The sequence below is a fragment of the Lathyrus oleraceus genome, chromosome 3 (assembly GCF_024323335.1).
Source record: "Lathyrus oleraceus cultivar Zhongwan6 chromosome 3, CAAS_Psat_ZW6_1.0, whole genome shotgun sequence".
NCBI lineage: Eukaryota > Viridiplantae > Streptophyta > Magnoliopsida > Fabales > Fabaceae > Lathyrus > Lathyrus oleraceus.
This window is the reverse complement of record NC_066581.1, coordinates 190,844,203-190,865,762: the sequence shown is the minus strand read 5'-3', so window position 1 is coordinate 190,865,762 and position 21,560 is coordinate 190,844,203. Positions and strand designations below refer to the sequence as shown.

At 36.1% G+C, this 21,560-nt stretch overlaps 1 protein-coding gene and 1 pseudogene across 1 annotated transcript; both read right to left on the bottom strand.

Annotated features, from left to right (window-relative positions):
- Nucleotides 1-15,528: 15,528 nt before the first annotated feature.
- Nucleotides 15,529-17,596, bottom strand: LOC127130359 (regulator of nonsense transcripts 1 homolog; annotated as a pseudogene).
- A 1,186-nt stretch (nucleotides 17,597-18,782) lies between these two features.
- On the bottom strand, nucleotides 18,783-19,817 carry LOC127129056 (uncharacterized protein At3g06530). Its single transcript, XM_051058375.1, has one exon. It carries the CDS (start codon nucleotides 19,683-19,685, stop codon nucleotides 18,789-18,791), a length of 897 nt encoding a protein of 298 aa, XP_050914332.1. The 5' UTR covers nucleotides 19,686-19,817; the 3' UTR covers nucleotides 18,783-18,788.
- Between the last annotated feature and the right edge of the window lie 1,743 nt (nucleotides 19,818-21,560).

The following is a 21,560-nucleotide window of genomic DNA, read 5'->3' as shown; positions in this document are numbered from 1 at the left end:
AGCCCTGGACCATATTAACAGACTTCCCATGCTCGGGCAATGGGTTCTTCTTCACATTCGGACCTACGTCCTGGAAAAACAAAATCCCACTTCTCACAAGGTCTTGCACCTTGGTCTTTAGGGGATAACAATTTTCCACGTCATGTCCGGGAGCACCGGAATGATATACACAATGAAGCTCAGGCTTGTACCACCACTGGGGGTTAGCAGGTACAGCGGAAGGGTCTCGCGGAGTGATTAATTTTCTATTGATCAGAGATGGATAGAGTTCAGCATAAGTCATCGGAATTGGATCAAAGGTGACCATCTTCCTCTCATAGTTGGTGTTGGCATTGTTGTTGTTATTTCGAGGCCGGTAGGCCTGCTGTTGTGGACATTGTTGTTGTTGATATTGCTGAGTTTGCGGTTGTTGATAATGTTGAGCTTCCCTGAAAATAGGTGCTATATGAGCCACCTGATGCTGATTGTTGACTGGGAGAGCAATCTTCCTCTTCACAGAGGGTCTTCTCTTGACATGGTAAGACACAACATGTGCCTCTCCCTCTTTCTTCTTCGCAAAGCTTCTATATCTCTTTGCTGAAGAGCCTTCATCTTGAGTCAAACGTCCTTCACGGACCCCCTCTTCCAGTCTCATTCCCATATTCACCATCTCAGTGAAGTCTGACGGAGCACTGGCTATCATCCTCTCGTAGTAAAACGAGCTCAAGGTCTTCAAGAAAATCTTGGTCATCTCTTTCTCCTCAAGGGGGGGCACTACCTGAGTTGCTAATTCGCGCCACCTCTGGGCGTACTCTTTGAAGGTCTCTTTATCTTTCTGCGACATTGCTCTCAATTGGTCCCTATCAGGAGCCATATCCACATTATATTTATATTGCTTGACGAAGGCCTCGCCAAGATCGTTGAAAGATCGGATGTTCGAACTCTCCAAACCCATGTACCACCGGAGAGCGGCACCGGATAGACTGTCTTGTAAATAGTGGATGAGCAGTTGATCATTATCAGTTTGCGTCGACATCTTGCGAGCATACATCACAAGATGACTGAGAGGACATGTGTTTCCCTTATACTTCTCAAAGTCAGGCACCTTGAATTTAATAGGGATCTTCACGTTGGGCACAAGACATAACTCAGCAACACTCTTACCAAAAAGGTCCTTCCCCCTCAAAGTCTTCAGTTCCTTGCGGAGCTCAAGGAATTGGTCTTTCATATCTTCTCATAAACGTCTGGGCCCTCAGATGGCTCAGAATGATAGATGGTATCTTCAACCCTTGGTAAAGTATGCACGACAGGAGGTGGCACTGAAAGGACCGGGTTAGATACCGGCAAAGAAGCGAGAGTAGGAGCAAAACCCTCTGGCACAAAGTTGGCGGGCATTCCCCAAGGGAACCCGGGTGGCATAGATGGCGCAAAGTGAGCCGTTGTAACAGGCACAGTAGAAGTCACGATCTCGGAAATGACCGTCCTCTGGGGAGGAGTTGAGGGTGTTGGAGAAGACTGGCTCTGAGCGGCCAAGAATGACTCCATTAGAGCAGTCAGTTTGGCTACCTCCTCTTTCAGCTCGCGGTTCTCTTGTTCCAAATGATCTATCAATCTCGAAGAATTGGCTCTGGTGTAATACCGGTGAGTCGACTTGTCTTCAAAATAAATGAAGAATACAGAGTTAGACCATAGGACAAGAAGCCTGGAGCAAAACCTGCTTATGCACATGATGCATGCAATGCTTGTGCATATGATTTGTTTTTATTTCAGAGGAACTTTAGAGTTCTATTTGCAAATTTTGGGAAATATTACATTTTTATCACATATGGAAACATCTCATCAATAATATCTAGAAAATATTTTTACACCAAAGAAGTACAGCATTGGTAACCAAGATACAAGAAAAAAGGAAAATAATCATCCTATGGATCCCTAAAAACAATCATCTAAAGCTCGGGATACAGGAAAGTAAGATGCACAAAGCCTCTTCACTTCCTCTTTATAGGCTGCCTCTATATCTGCCTTCTCCTTGGCGAGTCGATCGTACTTCCTCTTCCAAAACCTAGAAGACTGAGGAAGTAGAGAAATCCACGCATCATCAGGATCATCAATGACCTGATGCTCGAGAAACTCAATCAAAGTATCCTTCTCCTTAATCTGCTGAAGCAACTCTTCTCGTTCACGGATCCAAGCACGTGAACAGTCTTCATCTCTCAACTCCTCTACTCCTTGGTCAGGGAGGGTTGAAGGCCCATCCATAACCAAAGGTGTAGGTCTTGGATACTCGTAAGGCATGAGATACTCGGAAGCTCTCCTCCTAACCCAAGCAGTGTAAGGCTCAAAAGCGACACAATTCTTAGGACCTAACTCCTTCCTTCCTTTCCTATGAATCTTGCGCCAAGCGCGAACCATCCTAGCTTTCAAGCCTTGGGGATCTTTACCTCCTGAAAGAACACACCTTCTAACAGAATGTTATTGGGTTTATCTTTTAGGGGGAACCCAAGCTGACGACGTACCAAAACGGGGTTGTAGCTAATCCCACCACATGTACCAAGAAGAGGTACATTGGAGAATTCACCACAAGAGTCGATAATCTGCACACCATCATACACACGGTTGTACCAAGAGATATCATCATTAGTGAGAGACATAAGTCTCGTTGACCACCGTAGACATCCTTTGTTCTCCTTGAAGGCGACCGTCTGTGGTAAGTGAGAAATAAACCACTTATACAACAGAGGCAAACAGCACACAATGGCACCACCACCCTTTGCATTCCTCATATGCAAAGAAAGATAAGTGTCACCCAACAGAGTCGGAACGGGATTAAGAGTAGAGAAAATCCTAATAGCGTTCACATCCACAAACTTGTCGATGTTGGGGAACAACACTAACCCATAGATGAGAAGTACAAATATGGCCTCAAAGGCGTCCTCACTCATGGCCTTCCCATACATAGTAGCTTGAGCAATGAGGAACTCATAAAGGAGACCTTGAATTCCACCTTTGGTAGTCATATGAGCACCAACCAGAGATTCATCTATATGCAACATGTCAGCTATCTCTCGAGAAGTAGGAATACTTTCCAAGCCACTGAACGACAACTGGTCTAGAATGGGAATACCCACAAGGTAGGCATACTCCTCAAGCGTGGGCAAAAGCTGAAAATCCAGAAATGTGAAGCAATGGTACAAAGGATCATAAAACTGTACCAACACACTCATCAACCCTTCATCCACCTGAGTAGTCAGAAGAGGAAGAAGTTTCCCAAAACGAGCCTTGAAACCCAAGGGATCTAATACATAGGATGTCAAATTCCTTAGCTCTTTCAAAACGGGTTGTCTGAAGCTGTACTTCTTTGTATTCCTTCTTTGTCTTTCCATGTCTGAAAATTTGCAAATAGACCTCTTAAGTTCCTTGAAAATTTTCTTATTATTTTGATGATATGGATGCAAATGAGTGCATGAATGCAACAATCACACTCAAGGATCAAGCAAAGCACACCAAACAAAGGTCATGGGATGGATCATGGCATCCTTAATATCAATCATCCATTTTGGTAGATTATGGTCTACACCTTATCAACACCTAAGTTCCATTGATATTAAGGATACATGAACTGATCAACCATGAATCAAGGGTTTGTTGCAAGTCACGAGCATGGGGTCTCGATTAAGAACCACCCAAAGGGAGTGTACTAGGGTTTAACCTGCCAAACATGTTCTACAAGAGGTTCCCATAGTCATCATCCCATCTTTCGGATATTATCGAAGAAACGACTACTCGTATTCCAAAAATATTCTCAAGAGAGACTCTTATGAGTGTAGTATCGCGTAACAATCGTATCAAATCTTACACTTGAACGACTTTCGCACTACATCCTAAGAATAGGAAAAGATGGGCTTGGTAAACTAAGGTCCTTGGCTTCTAAGGTCTATATTGGAAAGAGTAATGTCTAACCACAACTACTTGTGTGACATTGTTGATCCCAACATGACCTCCACCAAGTGAATGGACTTGCAAGTCAACTTGCTAAGGAATAACTCCACACAAGTCAACAAGACTACGCCATTCTCCTATCCTAAGTGCACTCGAGTCCGGGTATAGAACTCATCTCACAAAGATCACCAAGCATACAAGGAATTAATATTCAAGAAAATCAATCATTACATACAATACAGTAATCCTAAATTGCACAAAAATATATCACAAAATAATATACAATACAATACAACACAATATGAAAAGTAGGCAAAACCCACTAGGCAAAGATAATATCCCCAGCAGAGTCGCCACTTTTCTGTAGCGGGGTATTCGTTACCATTAGAGATATTGACTAAATCCAAGGTAAACCATACAAGTCGAGTCGCCACCGCACTTCTATTTATCCAAAGGAATGGTTAGAAAGCGAACAAAAATCTAAAAGTTTTATCGAATCAAAAACTAGTAAAAATGTCAGAGATCTGGGTAAGGGGGTTGGTTATGCAATGGGAAGGTGTTAGGCACCCAAAACATCCTAGGTACTCCTAGGGAGCCCTTTTCACATTGGTTGTAAGGTTGGTATTTTGTGAAAATTTATTTGTGCAAACATGATTGAATAGGTGAGAAAAGAATGTACAAGTTTATTTACATTTTTTGTGTTTGGATGGATAAACCCATTGCCTACGTACCATCTTAAAAAAAGATTAGGATCAAAACCTCGTAGTTCGGGGTAAAAATCTCAAAAGTGAATTGGTGAATTGATTGGTCCAAAAGCCTTAAGGTCTTTTGTTATCCAAGGGAGAAAACTCAACCTAAAAACCACAAATCCACCATGTGAGGATAGCTTCAACATGCTAGTGAGGGGTTAACCCTATAATAAGCATGGAAGACTTATTGTCCATCACTAAGGATAAAGTTGAGTATTACATCTACCCCAAGGATAACTCAAACCTAATAGCTAAAGGTTATGAAAATTTTGATTAAGAAGGTGGCCATTGAAACCACGAAAAGGTATTTGAATGAGTGGTATTTACCAATGAAAATTATTTACAAAATATGGTCAAAGTTGATTTAGAAGTTCAATTCAAAATAAGTATTAAGAAAGGAAAGTTTGAAAATCAAAAGCATAAGGCTTAGGTTTCTAATGTTGAAAACAAGTGTTAAATGTTTGCACAAAAGTTTTGGCTTGGGTTAGAGTGGAGAGAAGAAGAAGAATGGCTAAATTCCTATGCATACAAGAGGTGAGGGATAAAGAATAAGACCACAATGGAGTCCTCTCTTAAGATCATATTGATGATCCAAGTAGATCCCATCCTTTGGAATAAGCAATCACATAAGCATAAACTCAAACAATCAACAATCAAATGAACTCTTGGAAGATCCCCTCTCTCTTAGAAGCTCATGGCAATGGTTCCTCAATTTGGCTCAATGTTGGAATCCCTAGCACAAAAACACACACATCAAAAGGTTCTAGCAAAACAAACAAGGAATGGACAAGAGGAGTTTAGAAGTATGGTCCTTTCAATGTTCATCTTCAAGCTTTAAGCATTCTAAAGGCATGAGGCCTAGTTGCTCTTTGACATTTAAGCACTCTAAAGGCATGAGGCCTAGTTGCTCTTCAAACTCCATTAGCTTGGGTAAGGTCCTAATATCTAAGTCCATTTGTCCATTTCTTTGCATTTGGTTCACAACAAACAGACAAACACAAGCACAAAAGATATATACACAATTATGTGCTCAAGTGAGCAAAAGGCAAATGGCTTTAACATAAACATGTGCTCCAATGAGCAAAGGAAAAAGCAAATGGATAATATGTACAAGAATAATAAATTGCATAAATGTAAAGTGCAAAAAGTAAATGTTAATGGTTGGTGGTTAGTGTTAGTAGTTAGTGTGCCATAAGGCAAATTTAGCGCTATGTTAAGCAATCGTAATTGGACTTATGTAGAAGTCACAACTATCTGAGGCCGGTCAATAATAATGTAGGCAAACAACACAAGTTAGAAGTCTTGATTAGTGAACAAAGTTCCAACAACTTGTCATGCCAAAAAGAAGAAGAGAATTGATCTTGTATTGGTTTAAGTCTTTTGCATGATTTAGGAAGCAACCTATCCTTAATGCAAAACCATTCACTTGATCATTTGCTCAAGATGAATTAGATTTGAATCAAGGAAGATTAAGAGCCTGTTTGATTCTCTTTCTAAAAATAGTTTTTTAGTTTTTAAAAATTTAAATATTAAAAATTTGTTTGGCTATATGATTTTGTAAAATAGTTTTCAAAAACTGTTTGCAATTTTGATGTTTTTAAAACTAAAATATTGAAACATCAAAAACTAGTTTTTGTTTTCAATTTTACTTTTTAATTTTAAAAAAACACGGAGAAACATGACACTTTTCATTAATGATATTAATGTAATAATTGTCAATTTAAAAATAGTAAAAGTATATTTTTGTAATTGTTTTAAGTGTGGAGAATAACAAGATTCAATATTCTTTTATTTTATTATCATTATTTATAAAAAGATTTCACTGAATTTGAATAGCATTTTTTATTATTAATATTATAATATTTTTCTTTTCTTTTAATAACATCTTTTCATTTTTGATGAGAAAAATAGTTTTTCATAATTGATTAAAAATTAAACAAATAATAAAAATTAGAAAAATGTATATTTAGTTTTTAAATATATTTTAAGCAATTAAAATTAGAGTCTCATGAATTAGTTAACTCAAAAAGTAATGGAAAAGTAACAAAAATAGACAATTTTAAAATTGTAAGAAAAAAAAGCCAAATTAAAATATATAATATGTTAAATTTATTAACCTATTTTTTATATGTTTTATATATTAATTTTAATTGCAGTTTTGATCTTATTTGATCTAATTTACAAAATTGATTCTCTTATTTTAAATTTAAACATATTTGTTCCACTTCTCATACATTTACACTTAAAATTAATGATGTTTTTTTATTTTTAAATGACAACTTTTTTGTTAAACATGACAAATTAGCATATATAAATTTATTGTGAAACATGATAAATAAAAATATAAGTTAAAAAACGAAAATCTCATCGATTTTTTTATAAAAATAATATGAGAGGATATCAAAACTATATGAATTTAAAATAGAAGATTAATCTCGTGAATCACATAAAATTAAGGGGTCACACTGTAATTTAGCTTAATATTAATACTGGATTGAACATTGTTAAATCTCTCGTTGTTACATGCTTCTCATATCTTGTGCAGAATGTAAGTTGAGGCAAATATCAACAACATGGAGCATTGGTTGGATCAATCTCTGGTACATAAATTCCACCAAGTGTCCAAGTCTTGAGGATTGTTTCTCAACTGAGCAGTATTAATGAACCAGGACCAAACTTTTTTTGAGAAAGAACGATCAAAAAATAAATGTTGAGATGTTTCAATGGTCATTCTGCAGAGACTGCAGATGAAGACAATGTTGCAGCCCCTGAGACAAATATTATCGTCAGTAGAAATTTTGTCTAACATCAGCTTCCAAATAAAAGTTGATTTCGAGGGAGGGTATTCTGTCTCCAAATAACTCTATCTCAGTGAAGAGGAATGAAGGGAGCTTTGAATTTATAAGCATCTTTTAAGGTTAAAACCCCAGGTTGCAAAAAAGGTTTTGGTTAAGTCTTTCCTCTAAGAAAGGCAGCAAGTAAAGCAATAATCTATCAACTATTAGCCTAAAATGAGATGATTTAGGCTTACCTTTGAACAGAGGCACCCCAAGATACATGAAAGGTAATGAGTCTTTGAAATAACTCATCCCACTCATAATAGTTTGAAATTTAGAGCTGGTGATAAAGCCAGAAAAGATGTAAGACTTAGAAGTGTTAACCATTTGATTAGAATTGATCCGTTGTCGCACACAGGTCAAAAACGAGTAAATAAATTGTAGAATAAGGAATCGACACTCGAGTCGTATCATAAAGACTCTAAGTTAATTTAACCAAAGAAAAGAAACTAAAAAGGGGTTTAGATTTTCAGACAATTGAAAATAAAAAAAAATGATTACAATTATGATTAATGGATTAATCTACTGATTCGTTAATTTCGACTTATCATCGGTTATTATATCACAAATTCCCTAAGCGGATTCAATTTCTATTTGATTATAGTATCGATTAACAATCGTGATCAACACTTATGTGAATTATATTTTTATTTGTCGCATTAAACATGACGGATGAAGCTAAATGAATATGGTGTTAGTGAGTCACTTCTTGGGACAATCAAAACAAATTAGAGGACACTTTACCAAAGAATACATCATGAGTGACAAGATCCTTACTGGATAAAAATATTCTCTCACTCTCAAGTGTTTAGGTTATCTGTTTACACTCAAAGTACATAATGAAAGTTAGCACTACCATAAGCTTGAAATGAGTCTAACATCCACACTTGTAATACATGCACACAAAGATCAAAAGCACTTTATTCGGGTTATAACGTGGCCAAGGTAAGGGTGAGATAAATCCTAAGGGATACTAGGCTAAGATTTAAAGGGATAAAAGAGAATTGGAATGGACTGTGGGAGTTGAACTAAACAATATTTCATTTACTTTCCATCAACTTCTTTGCAGTCATTTTTTCTTCTCTTTGCTTTTTATTTTTCTCTTTTCCTTTTTTTAAGGGATAAGATAAGAACATGAATTTTCTTCCTTCTTTCTTTTCTTTTTCTATTTTTTTCTTTTCTGTCAACTTTTGAAATATCATAGTTATGTTAATTCAACCCCATACAACTTCAAACAAGACTCATTCACCCCCTTAAATAAGATGATATCATTGTTTTCACTTTAGGCTTGTAATGAGAATAAACAAAAAATTAGATAAATATACTCAAAGAGACTTCAAACAAGGGGTGATAACTTCATGGTTGATTTTTTGGCTAAATGGATAAAAAAATGCATTTATCATATTAATGTGCACAAGTATACAAAAATATTTCTTGATACCTTAAACTCCTTCTTGCCCCCGTTCCCCATAGTAATATTAATATATTTTATTTGATAATTACTTAGTAAAAAACTATTAGTATTTCATCTCATGTAAATTAAATTATTTGAACAATAACTTATCAAAAAAATATATTTTATTAAATAAATATAATTTTAATCCGTGGATAATATTTAATGTAATTAAATTATTAAATTAAATTAAAATAAAAAATTAAAATAAATAAATTATTATGAATTAAAATATCATTAATGACTATTTTGTAACTGCTTTCAATGAGGTTTGATTTTTTTTAAAATTATAAAGTCAAACTTGAATTATCACATCTACTTATTTTATATAAATATTTATTTGAATATGTCATTCATTGGATTATTATAACTATAATATTAATAATAAAAAATATTATTCATTTTTATTTAAATAAATCCACATAATATATTTAAAATATTTTTTTATCATGTACTTATAGTCTTACATTTTTAGTTAAGTAGATTTATTAAAAAGAACACCAACCTTCTTTTAAAATCTTTTTTAATTGATTTAAAATAAGTTTAACATTTAAATTACAATGTCAGTTTATTAATAATAATATCTACGACACCCTATCTTTTTACATGAAATATTTGTGCCACATGTATATATTGGAAACCAACCAATAACTTAGATAAACATTACTTAAAAAAGATGTAAACAATAACCTACAACTATATTTATTTAATAATATGAGGCAAATATAATTTTAACTTTTTAATTTTAAAAAATTTATAATGAAAACAAATTTACAAAACAAATATTTTATTTTCTCTTTTTTAAAATCATTTTCAAAAATAGAATGACCAAACAAATTTTTTCTTTTTTCTTTTCTAAAATTATTTTCAAAAATTAGATTACCAAACAAGTTTTATTCTTAAAAAGAGTTTATAAAAATTGATTTATAATAGAATTTTCAAAAACTAAAAATCAAAATACAATCAAACAAGCCCTAAACCTCCCTAATCAATGTTAACTTATCAACCTTCAACTCATTGATCAAAAAGAAGAAAGAAGAAGAAGAAGATGAATAATGGAAAATGGAAAAGGAAAGAATAAAGTGCATTAAATGAAATAAAATGTACCAATCAACAAGTGTTGACCAATGACATTGAGGATCATGGTCAAACAATCAAAAACAGAAGTGAGATGAAGATTGGAAGTCAAGAAATGAACAAAAATATTTTTGGCATTTTTAATATTTAAAATAAACTTGAATTAAAATATTAAAGAAATGTCAAACTTCAAAATCACCTCAAATCAACCTTGAAAGGTTCGAGTGATTTATCCCAAGTTCAACAAGGTCAAACAAAGTTTGACAAAAAATTTCAGCATTTTTAAAAGTCAGAAACTATTTTTAATCAATTAAAAATGAATAAAAATAACCTAATTGAACTAAAATCTCAAATAAATCTCAAATCAATTAATAAATTTATGAGAATATTTTTCATAGATCCATCATAATTCAAATAGGTTAGGAAAATATTTTTGTATTTTTTGAATATTAAAAACTATTTAAAGTGAATTAAAAATAACCAGAAAAGAGAAAATTCACAAAAAATATCAAATGACAAGATAAAAAATATTAAAAATCATTTTTAGAAACTAGAATTTAAATGGAGAAAAATACAATTGGTCCCATATTTTTTGGGATTAAAATAAAGAAGTTATGAATTTTTGAAAATAAAGGAAATAAAAGAAATAAAATCAGAAATTAGAAAATAGCAAAAATCATGGAGCGTTGGATTGAATCTCATTAATTGACGTGGCCAATCCTAGGGTCCTCAAGCGCGCGCTCATGGTGAGTCCAAGTCAATGAGAAACATCCAACATTATTGAAAGTAAACCAAATGCATGGCTGAGATTATAACATGGGAAGTGCATCCAAGGGTCCAGATTCAATCTGGCAAGAGACGGTGGTGTACACCACCGTCTTCTCCGGCGAGCATGCATTTTCCGGTGACATTTGCAGGTTTTAAAAACTTAATAAAAATGAGCGATCCTCATATCATTGGAAAGCTGGGGTGATGTACATCACCCCTGTAACCTTGGATTGTACTCAAAGTTTCTATGGAGTGAGAAATCAGAGTTGGAAAATCCAGGTACATGAACTGAAATTCATCAAAACATAAAATCAAAGCCACCACTGGCTTGCCTCTCAGGTGAGGACTTCAGAAAACACATTGGCTAGGCAAATAGATCATGGAACAAGGAGATTCGAAGCAAAAACCAGTTGAACCATACCTTTGGATTGTGAAGATTTGAGCTCTCTTCCTTCCTTCCTTTTGCAAAACAGAAGTTCAATGGATCATATGAGGAAGGTCTAGGAACTTTAGATCTAAAGATTCAACCAAATTCAGTTGAATTTCAGATCTGAAAATTTTATGAAATGTGAACTAGTTCCTTTGGTAATGGCTATGGATTCAGTTGTGCAGCATATCAGGCGCCTTTAGGTTAAAGAATTATGAAGCATAGCATGTCTATTTATAGCTGAATTGGAGGCAAGGCAAGGAAATACTCGTGTGCATGGAAAGTGGATATTCTTTGCATGGGCTTGCATGATCATGTAGAAGGCCCAAATTCAATTGCATTTGCATGTTGATGACCAAACAACTTGAAATGGACGTGTAGATGCAATTGATTTGGAGTGTGCAATGAGTTTCAAACAAGTTTCCATAGTTGCACCAAAATCTTCCCCTCTTCGAAAATGCCACTTGGAAAATTGAAACATAGGCATGTGGGTAATGGTTGGAAAGGTCTTGACATAAGGAACAAATGTTATGTTGGAAAAAAAACTCATTTGAAGTGTGTAAATTTATGAAAACAGGCCATGAAGTTCATAGTGCAAAACATGCCTTTGAGAATTTTGCCAAATTGAACCATCTTCAAGCCCCTCTGTTTTGATGATGCAAGCCTCAAATGAAAAAACCTTCAACATAAAAGTTGTAGATATTTTCAAGATAATCAAAATGGACTTAAATTTTGCATCATTTGGAGTTTTTATGAAGGCGTTATGGGCACTTGAAGTTGGACTTTTTTGCCTTTCAATGCATTTGGTCCAAAGTGACCTATAATGTTTTGCATTATCACATGTATTTCGTTTGAGATTATGAAATTTTGTTCAACATAAAATTTTAAGTAGACACAATAATATTTCCAATTCATTTGATCCCACCTCAAAATCATAAAAAATGAATGAGTTATGTTCTTGGTAAGTTGACCCAAAATTAGGGTTTCAGTCAAAATGACCTATAATGTATTGGAATGGGAGATGACCTTCCAAGCTTCAAATCAATTTTTGATGAACACGAAAGTTGTTCATATTGTCCTTAAGAACATTTTTTATTTTGGGATCATCTCCATTTGACCAACACATAAAAAGTTAGGTCTCAGTGCATTTCAAAATAGTCAGATGAATTGACTGATCAACTTCTCAAGTCCACAACTCATATCTTGATGAATTGATGATTGAGGACACTCAAATAAGTTCAAATATGCATTAAATGATAAATTAAATAACTTCCCTTGATTGCATTTGATAATGGGTGTCGCACCTCATATGAAAAAATGAGAGAACGACCTTTTGCGAAGCGCGATCGCACGCTCGCAATGATGGACTGAACAGAGTCACCACCGAACTTTATTTATTCCTAAAAAGGAAAGGGGAAATATCGATAAAACCCAAGAAACAGAACGATAATGATTATTGGTCGTCGCAACCAAATCAGGGTTCGGGAGTCGATTACGCAAGGGGAAGGTATTAGCACCCCTCACTTCCGTTGTACTCAACGGGAACCATTAGGTTAGTTGTGTGCGTTAGTGTTAGCTGAAATGTTAGGCTTTTCAGTTTATTAGGTGGGAAAAGAAAGAATATAAGAGAGAAGAATATTTTTGGATTTTTGACGAAGGACTAAACCTAAGTTTTTTATTAGTGGGCCTGACAAGATTTACAAATCCTACTCCTACGTATCTCAATAGAGAAGTCAAGGCTTACGTAGTTCTAGATAGAAAAATGTTTGTTTGTTGGTCGATTTTAGCGAAAGCTACTTTGTGTCAAATCGACGAAAACATTGTTGGACTACCCAAAACAGGTGGAGAAACATTGCCTTGCATTGTTTTGAAACAAAGTACCTTTCGTTTGTGAAAAGGTTTAAGAGATCAATCGCACGGCGGTGAGAAAAAAGAATTGATTGATTTGAGGTGTTTTAAATAATGGCGAGAACTTGGATGAGCGAGATATACATCTCGAATCCTAGTCTCAGGAGTGCGTGGTATATACCACGTTCCATTTCCATCTTATTTGCAAAAATGTTTAATAAGCATTAAGTGTTTTTGAGGTTTGATTAAGAAAGGGTTTGAAGAAACCGCATTGACAATTTTAAATGATGGCGAGAGCCAAGATAGGCGAGACATACGTCTCGAATCTTAATCTCAGGAGTGCACGGTATACACCATGTTCCATTTCCATCTTTATTGAAAAAGTGTTAAATAAGAATTAGGTATCTTGAGTTTTGTTGTGAAAATGACTTGACACTAGATCAAGTATTGATGGACGTTTAAGAGAAATTTGGATGAGTGTTTGAGAGAAAACAAAGTGGATAAATTTGGATGATGGCGAGAGCTAGGATTGGCGAGATATACATCTTGAATCCTAGTCTCAGGAGTGCGTGGTATACACCACGTTCCATTTCCATCTTTATTGAAAAGTCTTGAATATGAATTAATATTTTTTGAGTTTTTATTATGAAAAATGGCTTGACGTTGGATCAAGCATTTGATGATGTTTTTGAAAGAAATGGAATAGAATAGGAAGAAGAAATGAATTGATTTGTTTATTGAGAAAATACTCGACGTTGGATCGAGTCATTATTTTTGATCTTTTGAAATTGTTGATTTTATTCTTATGTTAATAGCTAACTACACAGTCAAGCAATAAAGAAATAAAACGGTAAAATTATTACACATTGAGGGAGTGGGATACATTTTGTCAAATGGGGATTCAAAGTACTGGAATAATTAAATCGGGCCCAAACAATGCAATGTGTGAGTGTAAGTGCAAGAGAACTGCCTCATTGTAAGAAGGCCCAAGAGTAAGCCATGTGAAGAAAACAACAAATACAAAATTATATTTACAAAAACACTTAAAAATTAAATTGAAAGAAACAACATCGGGACGCTCACGGATAAAAATTGAGGGACACACAAAACCTAAATAATGTGCTCAAAGTCGGTTTGCACATATTGACAACAATTGAAATGTCATATGTGATTAGTCAAAACGCGGCGAAATACTATCACTATATCGATAAAAATAATCATGGATAAACAACATGGGAATTGTTGAATCCATAAATTAAAATCGATATTTAACAATTAAAGTAAAATAAAAGGGTAAACATTATGAGGTGATTAAACAAAAATGTGAAATAAAAATAAAAAAATGTTGTAAAATTAAAAAAATTATGCACATTGGTATTGAACCCAAGACCAAGGGTTTGCCAAGCATTCCTTTACCAACTCAGCCATGCAAGCATCCTTGTTGTATGAACTCAAGCACTAATACATAAGATAAAAATGAACCAAACTCTTAAATAAAGCACAAAGTTAAAAAAAGTAGCAGGTTCTTATAAACATTTTCATCTTCATCAAGCGATATTTTTCTTTCCATTTTGAAACATCAATTTTAACAGCAAGATAACATCACAAACAAACATGGAGACGGTATTGTTAAATCAAACATGGAGTTCAAAGCATAATCGAAACATGGAAATAAAGCTCGGAAAGGAAATTAACCGGTTGCGGCGAGCTCGACCGACGAATGTGAGTAAGCGTTGCCTTCAATTCTCTCCTTTCCTCTCCTGAATGGTAGTCGTCGATCCTCTTCAAAATTAGGGTTTTTCGGCTCTCCCCTTCGTTAGTGAACAGTGGCCTCTCTTTTATAGTCACACTGCTAGGGTCTTTTGAATTGGCCGCTGAGATCAAAGGGGTGTTGGACTTGGAAGTGCTTTTGGTGCTGCCAGTTTGTCTATCCTGTTTTGGTGCTTATTCTGCAAAAGGTAACATGTACCTTGTACTTTCTTTTTGAAAATGTTTCAATTCCTTTTGTTGCTTGTGGACTTTTTACCGTCGGTAAAAGGCTATTCACTGCTGCGAATTCACTTTAATATAATATGTGTTGTTTGATGTTTGCAGGAAAGAGGTGGGGAAGTATGATGAACTGCTGCCATAATGTTCCAGATGGGAGCCTCCCTAATGTGTTACTCGATAGTGGCATATTTCCTGTGCATAGAAAGCGTTGGCGCGACATATTTGATGCTAGTATAATACCCGCCGCTACCAACTGCTCATCCGTAGCTTCTTTAGAACATGATGTGTCTACGCCATCGAGAAAACAATCATTTCTGAAATCAATATCAGATGAGGTCTCAGTAGGTACTATGTATTTTAATGAAACGGAGCAGCTCCAGCAACAAATTTTTCTAACAAAATGATCCTTGTGCCTGCATCAGCCAGAACTTTACAGATGTGTCGGGCATAAGAATTCAAGCAAAGGATACATGAGAGCCTGTGGATGGTTTTGCCCAATTCGAACCAACAGTGGTTGTATCAACTCTCTCACGGCATGGTTATTAGAGTGTATCCTGGCAATTATTTGAGGCAGAACAACTAGCCAGGTGTTGATATTAACTAGGGAAAATCCTTTCGTTAGGGCCATTTGAACTTCTGCAATAGCTCCATGGTTGGACCATAGTGTTAAAAGGCGAAGAATATCCTGTAAACTCCCGTCAACACCTTTCGAATTTGCTGCACATGCTATAGAATGAAAGTATCCAGTGACAGCAGCAACAACAAACTGTGCTGCAGTGTCTAGGAAACCTCTTAAAGTGTAATGAGACATCACTGCTAGAAAGTTCTCCTTGTTCATCCTTCAGCTGTTGTAACTTATGAAGTTCACTCTTATCAGATGTGTCAAGATGTCGAACCTGATAGTGAAGAGTTAAATTCTCAACAGGTGAACTCACAGCTTCCCTTGACTTTGCACATGGCCTCACAACCTGCAATCCAGTAGCACTTATTTTTTAGCCAACTGGTCCATGGCTACATTACTGGGTGCACAAACCAAAACCTGTCCCTAGCCTTGTTTGGCCATGTGATATACAAATGCTGCTGATGTTACAGTTTTACCAGTTCCAGGTGGTCCTTGAATCAAACTAATAAGCCTCTGAAGAACACTCTTGACAGCAAACACTTGTGATGCATTCAGTTCCGGAAGCCCTGGAGCACCAAAGCGATGAGGCAATGCATTACGCACCATCTGAACCTCAACTTCATGACCCAGTAAGTGGTGACATATATACCCGCTGGCACTTGTCTCATCAACAGCAAAAGTTTTCATAGCTCCTTGCATCCTAACAAAGCTGGTACTTTTCCAAACAAAATCAACACTAAAACCATGGTTGACATCAACTGAAACCCCCTGGCTAGCCCGAAGTTCCAACGCAACCTCCTCTTGTTCAGTTAGCTTAATCACATGACCCATTGACTGCCAAGAAGGATGTGCAGCCTCACCGGAATAACGCCAACGTAGCTCATCACCAAGTACGAGCCGTAACTTATTATCTTTCTTTGGAAATACAAAATATGCAACCGCTTCTTATTGAGACCAAAATCCCATCGAATTGTAACGTTGTCCTTACTTTGTGATTCTTTCAACATCTTTTCATAATCAGCTTCAAGCTTAATGATAGGTGCAAATACATTTTGGTACTGATATGCATCTTCATATTTCAAAGCCACAGACTGAGGCTCATCGTCTACACCAGGCTTCTCAAGGTCTTCAAACGAAACATCAGGGTTTGTCTTCCACAGTTCTTCCACCTTATTTATTTGTTGTGCACTTATTTGACGTGCCCTTAACTGCTCTTGTTCAGATGGGATCTTGACAAACCACTGCAAGAAACACCTATCATCAATCAAGGGACACCATTGACTAAGGTCCCAATTCATATCCTTCAAAGCATTGACACTCAAACAAGGTTCACGACAAAGAATAACAACTACACTTTCTGTCTTTGCAGAAATAAATCCAAGGAGAAACACATTACGGCATCCACAGTTGTAGCATTCAAGAATTGTCTCTCCAAGTGGACTATCTTTGTGCAGCCAGACTTCCTTGTGCTTTTCCCGAACCAGGTGATTAACGATGTGCGATCCAGAAGTGTTTCCCCTAGAATTACAGAACCATTTGCGACACGAAGGTACATTGCACCTAACGACGCAAGCTGGATTAGACACCCCACAATAACGGCAAGCATGTTCAGTGAAATCCCCTTTACCAAACTCATAATTATCATCATCACCGGTATCTTCAAAATTCAACCCGCTCATCCCCGCCGCAAGCGAATCCACCATCTGGCTGCTGCTGATGAAGTCGTTCAGCCTGCAGCTTCTGCAACATTAGATGGTCTGCCACATAAGAATTATTAAAGTTTTGTCCCATTCAAGACAAGAACTGGTCTTCCAATGTACCTACACGTTGATTAGGATTAAAATGCCTATTTATCCCATATTCATCAGTCCATGTATCCCTGAAAGACGGATTTACCATGCCACCCATAGAACTCTGATCAATAAAATGAGCATCTCTATCATTTAATGCTTCAAGACTGATAACATGTCACCTTCCTTTCAGCATCAAGATGCATTACCAGAGCAAGGGCTTCTCAAAGAACAACATGGGAAGCATTGTTTTTGGTTTTTTTTTCAATTTTATTCACGTATGCTGTAAGAATAATATATGGTCCAAAACAGGTCGGCGACAGTTTATGAAAATCGTCCGTTTCCATTTCGCAGGCCTTACAAATTTGCTCATGAATGTGTTTGCGCTAAAGATCAAAGATCACACTTTTGTACTGGTTACTTTCAAACTTAGTTATGGCTCTGTTATGAATATGACTTGGTTGAGTGAACTGAAACACGGTCCGGCTAGAGATATATGGACTGGAAGGAAACGAAATCAGCCATGCTAGCTATTTTTTGCAGATTGGATGTTGTTTTGACCAGCCCGGTTTGATGCCTATGAATTGTTAATTCCATCATGAAATTCATTTGAAGGACGTGTAGGGCGCGATTCCATCGGTAAGCCGACAAATTAAACATTAATGCATTTTCCTTTAACTTGTTCTGTTTCTGCAGGTTCGGCGGTTTTATGCAGAATGGCTTTTGGTCGTAGTCAAAACCGTGCTCTCACACCAAGCTTCCTAACAACATCATCAAACTGTGGCAACTGAACTTACAATGGGACTCAATCATTCTATGGCATCTGTAGCATGGTTAACGGTATTGGAATCACTATTTAAATTAAGGACTCATTCATTCCTTCTGGACCAATGCCTTGTTGGAATGTACCAGCAATCTCATCCACATTTTCATTTTCTTCAATTATGCAGGGTAGCTTTGGTTTGATGATTGTGTATTTTCCAATCAGTTTGCAACCCTTACAGTCTGATCATCACCAGCCAATGGAACAAGAATAGAAGGAAATTCGGCCAAAAGTTCAGTTTGCCATTTATCTTGCGACAGACTACATAGAAATGCATAGCACTGAAGACTTTCAACCCGAACTGCAGCAGGAACACCTTCATCTATGAAAAAATTAGATAATAGGCGGGCAGGTGATACACTGCACTGTGCAGCTAAGAAATGGAGGTGTTCACGGAATGCATGTTTGAACTTTGAGGAAGCAAAAAATACAAACAGATCCTTTGTCATGCTATCATCCGGCCGATTGCCTGAAGATTCTGCTGACATCAAAGAAATCGAGTCATCAACTTTTGCGATAGTTTCACACAAGTTGATAGGATTTTGGTGACCACATGATGAACAGAATCATTTATGGGGACCTTTTCTATCAAGGACAGCAAAGCCTGCTGGCAGTATTCATCTTTAGAACTGCAGTCAATTAGGGAGTCCAATAAAACAACAAGAAACTTTTCAATGTTGAACTCCTTGGACAATTCTAATAAAACCCCTGGCAGATCCCTTAGTTCCTTTAAAATCTCCAAGGCCTTTATTGGAAGTATTTGAACATTTTGGGACCGGACAAGATTGATTAAGGCAGTAAGGGACAACCGAAACCAATGAAGATCTATCAACGCATTAGCCTCCTCCCGAGCAACCTCGGCAACTGAACGTATCAAAATATTCAAAAGTTTAGAAGCCAATGCAGCTTTATTCCCAAGTAAGCCAACTATCATCAATGGATCGGCCTTGTGATCTGAAAGCCCCTTAACACCTGACTGAAGACCAGAGACCACAAAAGGAAGTATTCTCTTGACAATATCATCATCAACGGTCACAACAGTCCCCAAAAGTTCAATGAAAACGGCAGTACAAAAGCCAATTACATTCTTCGAAGGTTGAGACTTTTTAGATGGAGATGCGTAGTTGCATGGAACTTCTAATACACCCTTATCACGACGGCATTGTTGCACTATAACCATTCTAGGTGGCGGTGCACCAGAGACCTTCACACCCTCCAGAAACCCCCATGTACCATTCCTTATATCAAGTATCTGTACTACTCGAACAAATGCATGTGTGTCGTGGTATGGCAATGCGCACAATATCAAACCCTCATTGTTGTACACGTGAATCTTGTGTCTTCGTATCAAATATTCAAGAGTTTGAAGTGCAGACGGAAGCATAAAAAATCCAGAAACAAGTTTTTAAACACGAATTAATCAACACATTCAGTTAATTATTCTGTTCAATCCCCATTAACTCTCTATCCAACTCTTTACTTCGGTGGCTGAACAAATCATTCTTATAATTCCTAAACCGTTTAGAAGGCGTGATTTGGCTGCAGTCACGTAAACCTCTTTTGCGAAGCGAACATGCAACCTCCAAGAATAGCCTTCCTTTTCCAATTGTACAGTGCGGATGGCAGTATGTGGTATCAAGAATTAAAGTATTGATAGGGCGTATCAAGAAATAGGTCTGCTAAAGAACTCCGTCTAATGTGTTCGCTCTTCATCGCAACATCTGTGAAGATAATTTGATCGGGCTGCACCCCTTGTGCAGCAGCATATGCCCTCAGTCTCATTCCGCCTGCTGCAGGAAATTTCAGGAGCCAAAGTGCACTGTTGGGCACACGTTTAAGTATATTGCAACATGTATTAAATATTTCAGGATCCTTCAAATTGAGAGAATTTCACAAAGGGTTGACCAGGAAGCTTTTTGATTCTATCATTCTCTTTGAAACCCTTTTGAGAATCAGCAACGGCATCAATGTCTTAACACAATTTCTTGTACTTCAAATTCACTCTTATCAATTTCAATTTCTGAATTTCCTATGTATTTTGCTTTGTGAAGACTATCAAGAGTTCCAACTTGTTTGTTTTTTCGTGGATTTCAATCACAAAGTGTGAGAAAATAATGAGAAAGGATAGAAGAAGAGAAGTTTTCATTGCTTTACTCATTGTGTTTTTCTTCAACGGTGTTCTGGTGATGAGATACCTTATCCACATGCCATGTAAATGGATGAATGACGTAATTGAAATATGAATGAATATGTGGAAATTCTTGAATATTGAATGGAAAATTTTTTTCAATGTGAATGAAGAAAATATGAATGTAAATTTGGAAAGTGAAAAATGTAAAAAAATATGAAATAGTAAACACGAACATGAATGAAGGATATGAAGGTGAATGAAGAAAGAATGCAAACGAGTGATTGATGGGGAAAAATTTTCAGGGCCAAAATCGGGGTATGACAATGGGCTAAGGTTGCTTCACTAGCAAGGCATTGTGGATGATCAGATGAATTAGGGTTTCCTTGAGGAACAAACCTCAAACCCTTTGATTTGCTTTGATCAAAATGATGAATTGAGCTACTTGGGAGGCATATTTGATGGATGAGAGCTTTGGGAACCATTGTCATGTTTGCTTTCATCTTCTCTTGACCATGTCATTGCACAAAGGATCTCCTAGAGGCTCTTGACCTTGTGATTGCTCAAGCTACAAACAAAGAATGTTAGTGACATATTTTTGTGCTTTTGGTTAGTAAATAAAATGAGAAAAGAAATAATATACAATTCAAACATGCTTGGTGATCTCAAACCACTCACAAGAGGTCTCACCCAAAGGCAAAGGGAACCAAGATGCTCATGATCCTTGAGGCTTTGCAAATGCAATGTTATGATGCCATGAGGGATCTTAGGGTCAAAATTGGGGTTTTACAATTAGTATTTTAGGTGTTATTTTGTAATATATATATATATATATATATATATATATATATATATATATATATATATATATATATATATATATATATATATATATATATATATATATATATATATATATATATATATATATATATATATATATATATATATATATATATATATATATACTTTTTATTTTACATTGTATTGTTATCTGCTATTTTGCTATAATGAACCAGTTTTTCTGTCAAAAAAAATACAGGCCAACTACAAGCCAAGTTCATGCCAAACAGGTAAAATGCAAGCCAGATGCAGGTCAACTACAGGGCAAATGCATGTCAATTACATGCC